Below are 17,496 nucleotides of genomic sequence, written 5' to 3'. Positions count from 1 at the left end.
TGAAAGCACCAACCACAACCCCCTCAGTGTCAGTCAGAGTTCTTAGGTGGCAAACAACAGAAATTGAGTCTGACTATGTTAAGCCACAAAGAAAAGCTGAAGAACTAGGTCTTGGAATGTACTGCCCAGATACAGTTCAGGGCGATTTGCATTCAAGCCCTAACTTATACTTTCTTTTGTAATGGTAAGAGCAATAATTTTGACCATGTGTCTTTCTACTTGAGATTTAAATTCTAGGTAGATGGTTTGATTAGCCAAACGGATCTCTGAACCACTGCTTGAAGTGGGGAAATAATCAGACAGTCCCACCATGCCATGGGGAAAGGGAAGATTCCCAAAGAATATACAGTTGTTCTTAACAGAAAGAAAAGGAAAATGGAGGTTAAGAGATCCAATCAGCAGATGTCCACCACACCATCAAAATATGGTGATTTATTATGGAAAGACAGAGACCAACAGAAGAGACAGGTGAATATCCAAATATATCTAGACAGCCCAACCATGAGATCAATAAAAAGGTCATTAAAATCTGGTTGTGAGTAGTAGCATTTTTTCTTTGAAACGATTCCAGCACTGCCCAGCTCTGGATGGTACATGAATAGCTGGTCTATGAAGCATCTCTTTCCAGTCAGCATAGTTTAATCTGCCCTCCAGTTCTCCTTATGGCCACTCCCCACTCCCTTTTTACCAAACTTTGAACTCCAGGGTTGTTTCTTTTACAACCTCTTTGTTTGGGTTGGAAAAGAAATCAAACACCATAGTATACATTATTGACTTTCAATATTTAACAGTGGTGATTTAAATTCCTTAAATCCAAAGTCTAATTAGATGTAGGAAAGAAAAAGAAAAAAATCAGATAAAATGCTTATTTGAGGATGCCTTCTGTGTGCTCTCCTAGGCAGATTTGCTCCCTGGTCTGTGGTGGAAATGAAAGATGATTCTTTATTTCACTCAGGGTACCAGGCCGGCATTTTCAAAAAGAGAGGTTTATTCAGCGTTTCAGCATTAGCAAGCTTTGTTCTCTGTAAAATTTCACTTTTTGTTATTAAAATATTCACTGTAGGAAACAGATTTGTAACCCATTTCTCATATTACCTACACTCAGAAAAACAAAATTTGATATCCTGGGGTTTATTTGCTGAGGGCGCTGCCCATAAATCGAGTGAGTGTGCATTGGGAAATTTGTCTGGTTAACTCCTTTATGGATGAGCATTAGTCACAACCCCCGCCCCCCAACGCACACTTTCGCCCCCAGCACCTCCCCACCTCCTGACTTCCCGCCTCTCCAGGGCTGGTGACCTAATAGCATTTTTCTTCATGCATATTTTGGCGTCGTCCCATGGCCTGGCTGCCTTCGTCTGTCTGAGTCTTTTGAAATTCCTGCATGTTCGCCCCAGATTAAGCCGAGTGTGTCTCAGGATGTGTGTTCCGTTTTGTTCTTTCCCCTTAACGCTCCCTGTGCAACGTGTCTGGGGGGAGGAGGACAGGACAGGGAAAGGAGGGAGGGGCAGAGACGAAGAGCTGTCCGCCTTGCACGTTTCCAATCGCATTACGTGAACAAATAGCGGAGGGGCAGCAGGGCCAGAACGGCTTGTGTAACTTTGCAAACGTGCCAGAAAGTTTAAAATCTCTCCTCCTTCCTTCACTCCAGACACTGCCCGCTCGCCGGGACCGCCGCGCCGCTCCCCGTCGCTTTCCAGAAGGACTGGGAAAGGGGAAAGCCTGGTGCCACGTCCGAGCAGCTGCCCTGCCTGGGAGAAGGGTCTGCAGCCCACCGTTGGCACTACTTTGTGGGTACTGAGATAACGGCGCTCTGCTTGCCTCCCTGTTTAAAGATTTCTGCCTCCTTTACGTGATTTGAGTCCCGTTTTAATTTTTTCCGAGCCAGGACCTTTCGTAAGGGGAGACAATCCGGTAAAGATGCGCTTCGCCTGGACCATGCTCCTACTGGGGCCGCTGCAGCTCTGCCCCCTCCTGCGCTGCGCCCCGCAGGCCCCCGGCCAGCAGCAGTCACCGCGCGAGCCACCGGCGGCTCCAGGAGCCTGGCGCCAAAGGATCCAATGGGAGAACAACGGGCAGGTGTTCAGCTTGCTGAGTCTGGGCTCACAGTACCAGCCCCAGCGCCGCCGGGGCCCCAGCGCCGCCGCCGCTGGAACAGACAGTGCCGGAGCACCGCAGCAGCGCACGCCGATCCTGCTGCTCCGCGACAATCGCACTGCCGCAGCACGGGCGCGGGTGGCCAGCCCGTCAGGGGTCGCCACGGGTCGCCCCAGGCCCGCCGCCCGCCACTGGTTTCAAGCAGGCTACTCGTCATCTGGGACCCGCGACGGTGGCGCCTCGCGCGCAGGTAACGAGACGGAGCCAGAACAGCTCCCGGAGCTCAGTAACCTGCGGCCGCCCAGCCACGTGGACCGCATGGTGGGCGACGACCCGTACAACCCCTACAAGTACTCTGATGACAACCCCTATTACAACTACTACGATACGTATGAGAGGCCCCGGCCTGGGAGCAGGTATCGACCTGGTTACGGCACCGGCTATTTCCAGTACGGTAAGCACTCCCAATCCCCAGGGCAGCAAGAATGCACCAGGTCCCCAACTATGTGGCTCCTCGACGTGGCTGCCTGGGCGCGGCGGGCCCTGGTCCCTGCTGATCCGACCCCTCCCCCCAAGCCTGCAGAGCCAGCTCTGGAATCTGGTGCAAACCGCACGCCTGGCTCCTTCAACTTCTTTTTCGCTTTGCTTCTCAGCCGGGGGAGGGGATGGGGGGGTGTCCCAAGTTCTCTGGCTTCCCCCAGCCCTGCCCCGCAGTCCTGATGAGTATGGATGACAAGAAAGGGATCTGAAGGGACCAGGCGCCGGTTGGTCTCACTGCTGCGCTTGTTGCCTGCTGCCATTTAGGTCTCCCGGACCTGGTGCCCGACCCTTACTACATCCAGGCTTCCACGTACGTGCAGAAGATGTCTATGTACAACCTGAGATGCGCTGCGGAAGAAAACTGTCTGGCCAGGTACCGGCTGGGACCTCGGTGGCCCAGCCCACCCCCCTCCTCCCTTAGTGGCTGGTTCTCATTACTTCTGTTCAGCGCAGACCAGAGCTAGGAAGTGGGACCAGGGCTGGGAAGAGATAAAGTGATACGTGACCTTCTGGGTATGTTGACCTGCATGGAGAGTTAAAATTTTTAAAGTTTCTATGGATTTACCTCAGATTGTGGTGGACCTAATCCTTATCCTGAAGACTGGTAGTCTTCTATTTTTTTTTTTTCCCCATGATTCTTAAACTTTGGAGCCAATAACATTTTATAAACCAACTGTACAGAAATGAAGAAAAAATACTGGAACAGGAGAGCTTGTTAGTATTCCCTTAAAAGATTGGAGGTGAAATTGTCATTGCGGCGCCCTCATTGGTAAACCCAAAGTTTTCCCTTTTTGTTTCAGGTCATGGTTAACTGAGTTGTTTTGATATTACTTCAGCCAGAATAAGACCGTGAGCAGCTTTGTTTTGCCTTTAGTCCTAAAATAAAATAGCTATTAAGACATAGGTTCTCAGTGTTTGCAGCTGGAAACCAGCAGAGGGCGCAAAAGATGTTTTGTTGGGTCCATAAATATGTAAACATGTAAAATAAGGTCAGGACTAGTATTGGAACACACACTCACATGAAATATGTCAGTCAGAGCACAGTGCTGATGACGTGTGCATTTATTCCACCTTGTACCTTTGCAGTTGTCCGGCTAAGGGAATAGAAGATATTCAACCTCATTTTCATTCCTAAATCTTATGTCACTTACACCATTATGTTCCTCATGATATTGCAGTAGTTCCCGTGGTTTGAAGATGTGAAGTTGCAAAATTATTTAACTAAATTGTGTGTGTTCTTTAGAGTCATTTTTCACTTTATATCTTAGCTATCTTTTTAAAAGGAAATATTTTGTTAAATTCAAAGTTCTTAATAAGCAGCTGTTGATCACTTTTTATTTGGGATAATTTCCACTTCAGTTTTTCCCATTCATATGTTCAAACTTGAATTCATTTAAGATACAAAGTTGCACATAGATTTTTAGTGCAAATTTTATTATGTTTTTACTTTCAAATTCTGAATTTTCACTGTTGTCATTCATTCACTCAGTCATGAAATTTTCATTGAGTTCTGAGTACTCCAGAACTGTTCTAGGAGCTTGGAATTCAGGAATAAACAAAATTAACTGAACCCCCTAACCTCTTGGAACTGATAGGGTCCTTGAGGAAGGGAGGGTGTCACTCACAGAGGATGGAGAGTTTCTATTTGTAGTTTTGTTTTTAGTTAAAAGTCTGTGAATATAATAATGTGTCTTTTTTCTCAAAATCACAGTTCAGCCTACAGAGCAAGAGATTATGATCACAGAGTGCTGCTAAGATTTCCCCAAAGAGTAAAAAACCAAGGAACATCCGATTTCTTACCAAGTCGTCCAAGATATTCCTGGGAATGGCACAGCTGTCACCAGTAAGTGAATAGGCTTCCTGACTTCTGATTTGCTTTTTCATTTCTCAGGTGTTTATTGATGTGAAAATACAAGTCTTATGTCCTATCCAAAGAGAGAAATTTGTTAAGATTTGCATTTAGATTTTCTTCTAATAATTTGACATATCAAATAAATCTTTTTTTATGATAATCCATCAGCCACTGCCATCATTATCTTTTGAACTGAAACTTCAATCACAGCTTTTCAAGGCTTGAGAAGGCATAGCAATTGACTTCAATAACATTTACTCCAGTACATGTGTGATTTCTAAAAATGTCGATTACAGTCCAAATCATCTACAGTTAGCATTAAATAAAATTTACTAAAGGCCACACATTGTTATTAAAATGATTCAGAGACCATCCTCAAAGAAAGATGTAGATGACGTACTAAAATAGTTGAAACTTCTTCCATCTTTCAAAATAACTGGATCAATCCCAGATTGAATGCCCCATCTATACTAAATTTAAGGATTTTCACATAAGGTAATGCAATCATTGGCTTTGGTGACTTACCAGGTGTTTTTAACTGCCAGGAAATCCTAATGTTTGGCTTTAAACTTTCTGAAATTCAATCCATTTCTCAGTGTCTTTTCCTCATTTGAGGATATGAATAGCTCAATGCCTTCTAGCTAATGAAATGAGAAAAGTAGATATGAGCCTTCTAATTTGCAGATAAAATAGAAATATTTCATTCCTAAGTAAAACCTTATGCAGTTTAAATAACAGTGGTAGATAAAATATGCCATTATTTCCCCCATTGCATTTTAATAATGATTTTAAATGTGTGAGAAATCTATTTTTAAAAATCTCACAAAACCTCTCCAGAGTCATGTGCTGCTTCTTTTTTGGAATGAAGTATAAACAGTGGCAGCCAAGAGAAATATATTAGAGAAAAAAATTGAAAAATGGTTATTTTTATTTAAGGGAAGATAATTGTCCCTTTATATTTAATACTCAAAGATAAAACAGGGTGTAAGGAAAAGCGAAATACTGAAACTAAGTCTGTTATCCTAGTAGCAAAGTTAAAAGCTAATAATTTTGATAGATTTCTGTCAGGGGCAAGTGGAGGAATCTAGCATGAATCTCTCTTTAAGAAGATAAACTTGACCCCATTTTTTATGTGAATCCAAATTTGTGAGACAACAAATTACTGTCCTCTTTGCTTTCTCTGTATGCAACTGACCACTGTCTCTTTGTTGTGTGGGACACTAGACATTACCACAGCATGGACGAATTCAGCCACTATGATCTGCTTGATGCCAACACACAGAGGAGAGTGGCTGAAGGTCACAAAGCAAGTTTCTGTCTTGAGGACACATCCTGTGACTATGGCTACCACAGACGCTTTGCATGTACTGCACACACACAGGTAAGCTGGCACCCTGAAATCAGAACCCATAGGTTTTAGAGGCAGAACAAAGTAGCATACCATTTTCTTTCCTCCCACCTTCTTTTATAAATGACTTCATTGTAAAGTCATTTTGTCAAGATAAAAAATAAGAGAAAAAGTAAGTGATGGCTTGATGCAAATTACTTTTAAAGTGTTTCCAGCTTGGCATATGGTCCCTACCCATTGTCACAGGAGGTCAATATGTATCCATGATAATATGTTCCACAATGAGAAGCAGTTTACTTTCTGCAAATGTCTGAATGGTTCATAGCATCTGCACCAATTCTGTGTCCTTTAATTGATTATAAACAACTCTACTCCCTGCAAAGTCATTCTTTTTTCTACCTATTATGCTTAAAATAGAATAGTGATTGAGGTTAACAAAAGGAAAGGAAATAAGTTTCTTAGAAAGTACTTTAAACACTCTCTTTTAATAATGCAAATAAGAACAGGAGGGCACATTTCTTTCTCCACACACATATATTTAAACCTACAGTATAATTGATGTCAGATGTCCTTTGGATGAATTTTTAAAAAAAGTGCTGAACTAAGCAGTTTGTATGTCTTATAATTGGAAAATATGTGTCAGTTAAAAGCCATGCCAGTATTTCCATATGAAACCCTAATTTGTAAAAGGACATTATAATTTTACTCTAGCCTAAGTCTTGGCAAGGAGCATTAAATGCACATAATCCAGGACACAAAGGGATCAGCAGCTGGCAACTTGGGAAGCAAATTTCAGGTCTGTGGCAGGAAACTTTCTGGTGACCTAAATGGTACCATTACTTCTTTCTTTGAATTTAGACCATCATAGCAATTGGAGGGGAAGAATGTTAAATTAGACATATGTGTATATATGGCAGGGGTGGGGTGGGTAGTACTTATTCTTTAAGTAAAAGGAGATGTAACCTACCCACATATTCTACATGTGTTTATATAGAGATTTCATTTTCATTCATTTATCAAGTTCCGTGGCACCTGGTGTGCAGGGGACCTGAAGTTTATTCTCCCTGTTTAGAAAAATAAGCAGTCTGGACAGCTCACTCTGAGCTGAAGTATTTGAATCTGGGATTGTAGGTATTTATAACATTTCTAGAGCTTCCATTCCTTGGAGTGACCCACTTCTTTTTATTTGGTGGCTTTCTTGTTAATCATCCTCTGTATATGTACTATTCAACCATTATGCACCAGCTCTGGCATTATGAGTGATTTAGGTATTTGTTTTTTTCATTACATCAGTGTCTCTTGCCCATGAACTTCATTTAAAGGAAAATATATTCTCATAAACCTCAAGCATTGGCTTAGATCAGTTTTATTGTAATCCTCCTTAAACGTATTCAAGAATAAAACTACGTATAGCTTCTATATATTTATACTCTTGCTAATTCCCGTGTTCTTAGACCACAAGTCTATATAGTAAATATTTACAAAACTAAAAATAGTCACACTAATCTCATTACCCTAATGTAGTAAACAGTTGTGTTTGGCTAAAACCAAATAACTAATTTAGATACCCTGGGCTAAGATTCCATATTAAATCTATTTTACTTATTTTGGCTGAGTACATGAAATGCCTATTTGCTTAATGGTCTTATCTCCAATTTTGTTTACCAATTCAAAAAACCAGAATTCATACTAAAATTCTGCTACCTAAGTAATCCTAGAGTGTCAATTTCAGCATTTGTATATGTTTGTCTATTTATTTATCATTTTTGAGATGTGGTCTCACTATGTTGCTCAGGCCAGTCTGGAACTCCTGGGCTCATGTGATCCTCCTACCTCAGCTTCTGAGTAGCTGGGATTATAGGTATACACAACCACACATGTGGCTAATTCCATTGTTTTCAAAGCAATTTTGTTCATTTAAAAGAGTATTGTTTAAATTTGTCTTCAATAGCTATCTAATCCAATGAATCCTTTAAAATGTCATGAATGTAGTAGCAACAGCAGCAGCAGCAGAATCGGGATTTTGTACTGAATCAGACCAAAAAAAAAAAAAAAGTTCTTCGTTATGCATTTATGCATTTACTACTCAACATACTTTTTAGGATTCCAGGCAATAACTGTGGAACGTGGTTTTCCCTGCTGCAGTTCAGGTACTTTTGTGTTTGACCTGTCTGTAGTATCACATGCTACACAACAGTACATTTCCTCATCACACTCTTCCCAAATCCAGCTACAGCCAAACCAGTTAGTGAAGCACCGTAAGGTGATTTTGCTATCTGTTTGTGGTTACCAAAGTGATTTTAAGCATCAAAGCAATTTTGGGTGCTGAAATTAAATAGCAGTATTGAGTTAATATGATTGTAGCATATATTTTTAATTTACTTTAGACTACTATAAAATAAAAATACAAGAATTAACATCTCTTGTAAAGACCTAATAGAGGGGCTGAGAATATAGCTCAGTTTGTAGAGTGCTTGCCTGTCAGGCACAAGGCCCTGGATTCAATCCCCAGCACCAAAAAAACAAAAGAAATAATAAAAATAATATATCCACGGATTCCAATTTTTGATATTTTTCTCCTCCTGGCCCATCCAATACACTTATTTATTTTTGACATGAATATCTTAGCAAGTGGAATGTGTGGCATTTGCCAATGTAGGTGTATATTCGTTCATTCAACAAATATTTCAGTGATTATGTGAAATACGGTATAGTGTGGTAGTTAAGAACAGGTACTCTGGATCCTGTTTACTTAAATGAGCTCAGTTATTTGCTACTTATAACATAGAGATAATAATAGCAGCTTCTTCATGTAGTTATCAGAATTGAATTTACATATGTACTGTGTTTAAAATAGTTTATGGCACATAATAATAATAAATGTTAGCTAATCAAAGGTGCAACATTGACTCTACCCTTAGGGGGCTTATAACCTCTAGTTAGATATATTCTTACATAGTATGATTGTAATCCAGAGAAGAAATGGATAACAATATAAAAACTACCCATAACAAAAATATGGGCACTCAAAATACAAGAAGGTAATTTCTAAAGAGGGGAGAATGGGAGAGGGTTTCGCTAGTAAGACATTTGAGTTAATTGCCAAGTGACATTTATTCCTGATCTGGTAATATTCCAGAATTTTGGTGGAGGTCTATTTTATCACCTAAGATTGTACTTATCACTAGTGAGTTGTGACAGTCTTAAGAAGCCAGGTATTCTTACTTATTTTAGTACTGTATCTTTTTTGGCCAGAAGTGGTGTAAAGCTGGGTAATATATACTTCTCAAGGAAGATGAAATATAAGCATAGTTTTGTATCACACACTTGTAAATACTAACTTAAAATTTAATTTGCAAATAATAGCATATTCTTTAGCACAATCTGACCATTTACCTCCATTTCGTTTTGTTTGTTTTAGGGGTTGAGTCCTGGCTGCTATGATACCTACGCTGCAGACATTGACTGCCAGTGGATTGACATTACAGATGTACAACCTGGAAACTACATTCTAAAGGTAGAGTCCTTGGCAAATATGTAATTTTTAATTGAAATTAATAGGCAACATTCTGTGGATTCAAACGATAAAAATCATGTTTTTGGAGGTAGTTATACATCCTTTAAGACAAATTTCTAAGTAATCTAGACATATGAAAAATATTCTTATTTGAAAGAATATCATGGGATATTATACCATTTCCTTCTATAATGTCTTCAGAGTTTAACCATTTGCTTATTTTAAACTCCCTTCCCAGCTTGCATTAGCTAAATCCTTTGCTAATGATTCCCTCATAGTAGCCCTACAGAAATAGAGGGGAAATAATGAGTACATAATGATGATGAAATCTGTAGCACAGAGGCTGTTTGTGTTTTCTAGGTCAGTGTCAACCCCAGCTACCTGGTGCCTGAATCTGACTATACCAACAACGTTGTGCGCTGTGACATTCGCTACACAGGACATCATGCTTATGCCTCAGGCTGTACAATTTCACCGTAAGTCCTATTTGTCTAGTTAAGTAATTTTCTTTACAAAAGTTTTAGTTTTTTTTGCCAGGCATTATACAACAACACGTGCCTTTTTCAACTACTGTAGCTTCCTTGTAAAGAAACCAAAGATCAAAATTGTTACATAGAGTCTGTGCTATCACATATATAGGATCAGTTCTACCTAGCATCATATATATCTAAAAAAGGGAGGAGATACTATGGTTTTAATCATCCTAAAGCTTAGTTTTAAAAATAAGACATACACACAGAACACAGTTTTTACTCAGAAAGTTTGTGTGGTCCAGTATGTTAAATTATTCAAAATGCAGTGCATGTGAGATTGAAGGAGCCCCAGCAATTGAGTTTTCTATCCCTTCTCTATACTCCGTGAAGGAGCTCTGAAGAAAGTCCCAGAGTTCTTCAAAGTGCATTTTGAAAATCACTGTCTTTAGGTGCACAAATGAAGAGATCAGATTCCTGGTCTGTAGAAATCTAGATTTCACTTATTTATTTCTAGAACTACAAGTACTAGGTATCCCCTTAGTACTTGCAAAAGGAGAGGGTGGTTAGTTTCCTTCACAGTTTTCCTGGTGCTGAAACACTTCTTTGAATGAAGTCTTAAAAGGAATCCCATCTATAAATGTTAACTAGAAGGTATTTTGATGAAAATAATGAAACAGCTGGACAGGATTGTCTGCTGGCCTGTCTGTCCTGTCCCACTGTATCATACTGCCCATTCCACTCAAGTGAGCCTATTCTACTGTTGCTGGGTAATAGATCACAACTGTATATGCCCCCTTACTAATACTTTCCAAGACCAGTAGGGTGGTACTGAACATGCATCTGCTTTTCTTTGATGTTGGAGTGGCACTGGTATTTTTGAGTCATGCAGAAACATATAGCACAGCCAGATTTCATATGGAAGTTGGGTTCATTGCCACACACGAACCTGTAATTTGGTGGCTTTCCCAGGCCTAACCCAAGTCTGCTTGTGCCAATTTTGCCCTACACCTGGGCTTCAGGCCAGGAAGAAAGTGGAACCTAAATCAGTCCATGCTCCATCCACAGAGCCATGTACTATGGTTTGGGGTTATATACACCCTGTAGGGGCTGCTTTTCTTTATTTACATAAAGGAGCAGAACCTGAACTTTACAAGTATCACCAACCACATCATTAGAGATAGATCAGGACCATGACAGCCAAAGGATGGTATTGAAAAATAATCAAATATATTCTTCTGAATACTCTGGTTCTATGGCCTATCATGTATAGAGTTTGTTATAGAATAATCCAAATCCTCACAGTATCAGTGTAATGTAATCTCAAATGATTTAAGGTGAAATTGGTAGATTAGTTAATTCCTCTTAATTTTTATCATTCTTTAATTTATTCACTCATTTTTCATTTACTTGTTCTTTCACTATTGCACTGTGTGTATTTGTTATACTCCTAAAAGCAGATATTAGAGAATAAAGCAAAGATAAATATAACTCCAAGCCCTGGTACTGGTTCCCTGTAGACATAGTACAGGAATTCCAATACATTGCTTATGAATCTCTTTGTTAATATTTGTCTTCTGCTCCATTCCATGAAGGCTGGGATCTAACTGCCTTTCCAGCACTATACCTGTTGCCTGGGACATGCCTGCCACCTTTTAGTCTTGCACTCAATACATGATGAACAGATGAAACCCTGTCTCTCAAGGACTTTATAATTAAATAGAGCAAGTGCGAGAAATGCACACCAAAATGTATTAGAGATGCAATACAAAAAAGTCCCATGAAGGTAAATTAACATGCATCAAGACAGGAAGGACTTCTGCCACAATAAGTTTGGTGCCTTATATGACTATTGACCTTCTAGTAGGCACAGGTCCCAAGAGGTGACTCTTAGTAAATAGGATATGTCTTTGCTTTAAATCAGTAGAATCCATCAAGTTTAGTATTTCCAGACATCTGAAACAAATGAAAACTGCTATATTGCTCTAGCGATATTATGATTCTCTGAGAGGGATTCCTCCTGTGGCCACCTGTGTAGTTATTTTTAATTCACCAAAGATCTCTGACTACAACTAAACTGCAAGAGAAAGTAGTTGAGGTGGAATTTTAATGAGTAATATTGATCAGAGGAAAATATGAAGAATTGAAATAACCTGTAGTTAGTGATTCATAGTAAAATATAAGCTCGTACTTGGAAGTCAGGAAAATGCAGCATTGACTTGAGAAAAATCCCTCCTCTTCAGAATAATATTGCCTCTTCTCTTTTGACTTTCATCTCAGGCCTTCTTTGCTAGAGATCAGAGTTCAAAGGAAGAAGGGATTTCTTTGGCCTGAGATTCGGTAGTGGCTTTAGGTCTGCATTTAAATTGGGCATTAAAGGCTGAAGACTGCACTCAGGGGAGATAAGGAAGAGCATTTTGGGAGGAGTCAGTGTTATAGGCAGCTACATGGCAGTAGGAAAATGAAGGGCTTATTTACAAAAGCAAGTCTTCCTGTTTGGCTAAGCATAAGTTCATGGAGTTAAGAGTTGGGTAAAAACGATAGAAACATCATTTGGAACCAGATCAAAGGGAACATTGAGAACAAGCTAAGAAGTTTGAACTTTATTCTGGGGAATTTTTGAACTTTTTGAGCAAAAGGTAGAATTTGCTGAAGCCATGCGGTTAAGTCTGGTGGCTATGTGTGTGTGATTCCCAGGCTGGCACTATTGTACTGTTTTTTAAAAATTTAATTACATGTCACCATCAGTTCACTGGTTGTTATTCACGCCAAGCACATACTTGAGGGCATTCTGTTTGATGTAAAAAATAGTCAATAAGTGAGTATGTGCCATTAAGGGAGCCAGCCCCACCTTGTTTTCTCATTAAAAACAAAACGTATGAACCAGGTGACTCTGAGACACCTTTTGGTTCTAAGATACTGTGATTAAATTAAGTTCTCTTCTCACGAGACTTACTGTTTGGAAAGCAATAGTTTATGACTTGGAGTTAAGTGCATTTTTACCTCTTTAAATGGTGATGTACGATAACCATTTCAATAAAAGAATAGTTGATCGACTGTCCTTGGCCAGTCTCTGCCTGTTAATGCATCATTCTGCATCCAAAGTCATGCTGGATAAGGACTAATGCAAAATGATGAGAGGCCATGACTACTTCTTGGTAGAGTGCCACTCTCGTTCCATGGAATGAACTTGCCTGGTCAGGTGTGGGTTTCATGAGTTCTGTTTCACTTTTGATTGTTTTAGGGGTTGTTTAGACATCTGACTGTAGGCATCAGTCATACGTTCTCTGCTCTTGACATAGATGCTTTCATCAAATAATTGTTAAAATAATGTATTAATGATAATTTCACAAAATAATTATTGCTTAGGTGGAGGGAAATTGCTACACAGATTTTTTTAAGGTTGACTTAACATTTATTTATTGTACTCATTCATAATATTATATCCAGTTAATAACTTCTCCTATTTTGTTTTCTTAATCTAGGTATTAGAAAGCAAACTCAACTCCCAATGGATAAATCAGTGCCTGGTGTTCTGAAGTGTGAAAAAATAGATTAGCTTCAGTAGGGTCTACATAGTTTGAAAAGGAGAACAGAAAACAAAAAAAGGAATTTTTGTTTGGACTATTTTACAACAAAGTAAATAACTGGATTTTGAACATTTAAGTCAGCATTATTTAGAAAGTTTTAAAATACTTCTTCACATTACTTCTGAATTAACACAATGTTTCAATTCCATAGTTGCACAATTGGCTTTCAAAGAAATCCACATTTCTTATGTTTCTTTTGAAATTCTGATACAAACGGGAAAGTAATATTTTAAAGAATGAGCCAAAATTGCTTTGAACTGATTATCTTCTAAAGTGCTGGAACTTGAGTGAAACATAATGGTTAATAGTCTTGTATGTGTCTTAGTATAGTTTTATTTAGAAATGATGATCCTACTGTTTAAACAGATATGGACACATTCGGTGCTGAGGAAGGAACAAACATTACCATTGGTGTCAAGAAATATTATTATATAGCAGAAGAATGGCAATATATGTATCCAGATAGTTACATCCCTATATAAAAATTATGTTTACATTTTTTAAATTAGTAGAAAACTTTCTTTCTGTCAAGTGCACAATTTCATTCTGACTTGAGTCGACTTTTGTTTTGGAATGAACTAGGTAAATGAGCTGCCCAATTCCTGTCTGTTATTTGTTGATGCTCCCCTCCACTCTTAGTTTTTCTATGGGCAGAGACAAGTTAAGTGGCATTCTTAAAATTACCATTCTGAGGACTGATCTATATAGGACACCTGCACAATAGGAAAGCCATTCTGATGATAGCTAGGATACACCCAGACATAATATACATTTAAGCATATTGAAGTGTAAGCCAAATTAAAATTTCCTTGCTGATACGAAAATCATACAGTCTCAAAAACCACACTGTCTCTCAAATATAAAAGAAGAATGATGAAAAACATGTTAGGAATTTCAACTTTTCTGCATGTCTTAAATGTTCAGCTATTAAAAAAAGCGATGCTAAATTTTTTAAAAATTATCCAGAACAGATGATACAGTATTGTGCAAGATGGGAAAATCATCCTGGGTTTTTCAGGAATTGGTCATACGTGTTTTTTGTGTGTCTTAAAGATAGTCCAGATCAACAAGGCACATAGCATTACATACTTGAGGTAAGGGAAAAGAAAGTGCTTTCTGTAAAACCAAGGAATGTTCCATAACGAGACAGCTGTGATTTTTATTTTAAACTGTGAAACTGTGTGCAACAACAAATTTTGGAAAATCTGTCTTTTTCTTAAATTCGAAAGGTGCAGGAAGAAATCAAATTAGACTTTTAAGTTAATGGTGCTTTAGCAGAAGTTTTCCTATATTAACCAGTATTAAAATCTCAAGTAAGGTTTTTCCAGTACCAGAACATGTTAGGTAGAATTTTAAAAGTGAGTTGGCATCCTGTCTTCTATGTCACAGAGTTGTAAAGTCAACACCAATTACTAATAATCATTCTGCACTCACTGGGTACACAGCATGGTAAAAGAGGCAAGAGGTGGACAGTCATCAAGGGACTGATATAACGGTATGCATGGTCCTTGTCTGTCAGAGCATACATTTACCAAAAAGCAAATACAGACAGAATTTTCATTCAGCTAGTATCTGAGCTATGAGATAGGTTCTTTGATGTACCTCTTTTCCTTAAATTGCTTTTTAGTCTTAAGATGGTAGAATGATCCTTTCCAATTGTAATCTTTTCCAATAGAGATATTTTAACATACTTGCTTTAAAAAAAAAAAAAAAAAAAAAAAAACTACTGTCAGTATTAATACTGAGCCAGACTGGCATCTATAGATTTAACATCTATTGTTTCATTAAGATTGTTACCCCTGTATTAAAAATTAAACACTATCATACTTTTGGATATATAAGAGAAATCACATTTACAATTATTTCAATGAGAACCTTTATCCGTTTCTCCATCCTTCACCATTTAAGGGCCTAATAAGCCAGACACTCATATGTACATAAAAAATACTGTCCCTAACCTCCGTAAATACCAAAAATGTCATTATCCATTAAGTTCACTTTATTCCATTTTTTTGACAACTTAAAGTGCATGTCTATAACATTTCAATTTTAGGCACTATTATTTTTCATGACCATATTTTTTAAAAAATAAGTTAACAGTTAATGAGTACATGCATTTATATATTTCTAATAATTAAAATGTATTTTGAATTCCTGAAATGGCTACCTTTTAAATGCAGCATGTACTCTTTGGTTGATTCTGAAAAAAAAAAAAAAATTTAATTAGGAAGCTAAAGATTCTTGCTTATTCCTTATGTGAACATTCCTCCCTTTCCATCACCCCTCAACACTTACATATAAATCATAAGTTTTGATTCAACACACAATTTTTTTGAACCTCAAGGGGTCTTTTCTCTGAAACACCAGCAATACTCACAGATAATAATTAACTGGTGAAGACTATCAATTAAAAAAATAAAGAACAATCTATTCTTACTATAAATTTTTTACAAAGAGGAAGTAGAAGTGATACAAAGAATGTTAAGTACTAAGAAGAGAATAGATTTTACACAAATAAAGCCTGAGAAAAATGAAAAGTAATTTAGTGAGTCTACTATCTGACATATATTATTAGTGTCCTCATAATTATTCAGACCACATCTGTCTTAAAGATGTCTTGGCCTTTGAGGCTAAGAGTCAGTCTCCCAACAGTGCCATAACATATGAATATTCAACTTGTCTATTTCTAGAAAATCTTTATATTTTTATATTATAATTTTATTTACATTTTCTATCTATTCACTAGGCATTATTTGCAATAACATTTACCTTGCTTTTTGAAATCTCATAGGACAATCACATTTATAAACATTCCCAATATTTAGATATTAGAGGAAATGCAGTTCACTAAAATTTTCCTGGGACTTGAGGGTTAATCTTTCAGAGACAACATGAAAATATTTATTTCCTGGTCAGGATATATTTCCTTCTAAAAATAACTTCTTTTGATACTAACAGAATATTGATAAAAGTACCCCTTTCCTATCTTTTTTATTTTTTGAATTCATATTCACAATCAATACATGCAACCAGCAACTTAGGTTTCATTCCCAGCCACCCAAAATACGGGGGCCATTTTTGAAAACAGCATTTCATTTATCCTTCAAGCTAAAATGGTGCTGACTTATTTCAACTTGAATGTAAAATGCTTTTAAGTCTTAGCTCACGGGTTATAAACAATTAATATAGAACTGCTTGCTGCAAACTAAGTGACATGTCATTTGGTATTATAATGTTTTTAATGAAATTTAGTTTCTCCAAAATTTTTCAGGAATTCTATCTGTAAAACTTTTGTACCTTTTTGAAGAGCTTTTATTTTAAATGCCCAGACACTGGCTTTATATTCTCCTTTGCATTCTCATATTCTTTTATTATATGCCTATACTATAATTGCAATATTCTATAAAATGCCTTGAATAAATGATTTCAAATGTCTGTGGTGTCATTTGTTGTTACATATAAATAAAAAAATCTGAATTTCATTTTTGGTTAAAAGGTTAAAGCCATGTATGTGGTTGGTGGTATGCTTAGCTGCTTCTTGAATTAATAAATTATCTAATAATGTTACATGCCTTGAAGCTAGTCTAGGATAAACAAAAATCTAGCTGATGTTTTAAAATAGATTCTATTGTACATGAATCATATATGAATAGGTCCTAATGTTTGTCACCATTACCAGCTACTTTTAAGGACACAGAGTGGGCATTGCAAAAACAATCATACTCTGCTTTGATAAGGAATGTATATAAATATGCAAATATTCACATAAGGGACTCACAACTCTAGCTACAAATAATTTATGTAAAGAGAAACATTGCTATCATAGTAATCTTTAAATCTGCACCAGAAGCTGGTAACCTGAGAGGGCATATATGTCCCAAGCTGTGAGAACAGTTTATAAAATGAATCCACAAAAACAATTCACCTTTACTCTTGCAAGTAAAACAGATGTAGACTTGTGGCTGGCAATTTGCAGATCTGACTTGTAGAACATTAGTGATGTTTGAAACCACTAAGTTCCTTTGTCCCTCTATGACCTCAAGGCAGAGCAGATTTTAGTTTTGTTACTAATGCATGATGGT

General features: G+C 37.7%; 1 protein-coding gene across 4 annotated transcripts; it reads left to right on the top strand.

The window, feature by feature from the left end:
* Positions 1-1,492: 1,492 nt before the first annotated feature.
* Positions 1,493-16,849, top strand: LOX (lysyl oxidase; the record flags this gene model as incomplete). Of its 4 annotated transcripts, none has more annotated exons than XM_079144345.1 (8): positions 1,498-1,790; positions 1,889-2,551; positions 2,902-3,010; positions 4,349-4,480; positions 5,714-5,870; positions 9,259-9,354; positions 9,715-9,830; positions 13,310-16,849. In XM_079144345.1, exons 2-8 carry the CDS (start codon positions 1,921-1,923, stop codon positions 13,314-13,316), a joined length of 1,248 nt encoding a protein of 415 aa, XP_079000471.1. In that variant the 5' UTR covers positions 1,498-1,790; positions 1,889-1,920. The 4 variants fall into 4 exon arrangements, with proteins under 4 accessions (XP_079000473.1, XP_079000471.1, XP_079000472.1 ...); XM_079144346.1 differs by having other exon boundaries at positions 1,498-1,794; XM_079144344.1 differs by having other exon boundaries at positions 1,499-2,551.
* Positions 16,850-17,496: the final 647 nt, after the last annotated feature.

This window comes from Sciurus vulgaris (assembly GCF_902686455.1).
Source record: "Sciurus vulgaris genome assembly, chromosome: 6".
In the NCBI taxonomy this organism is placed as follows: domain Eukaryota; kingdom Metazoa; phylum Chordata; class Mammalia; order Rodentia; family Sciuridae; genus Sciurus; species Sciurus vulgaris.
The sequence above is the reverse complement of the archived record's forward strand: the minus strand, read 5'-3'. Positions and strand labels throughout refer to the sequence as shown.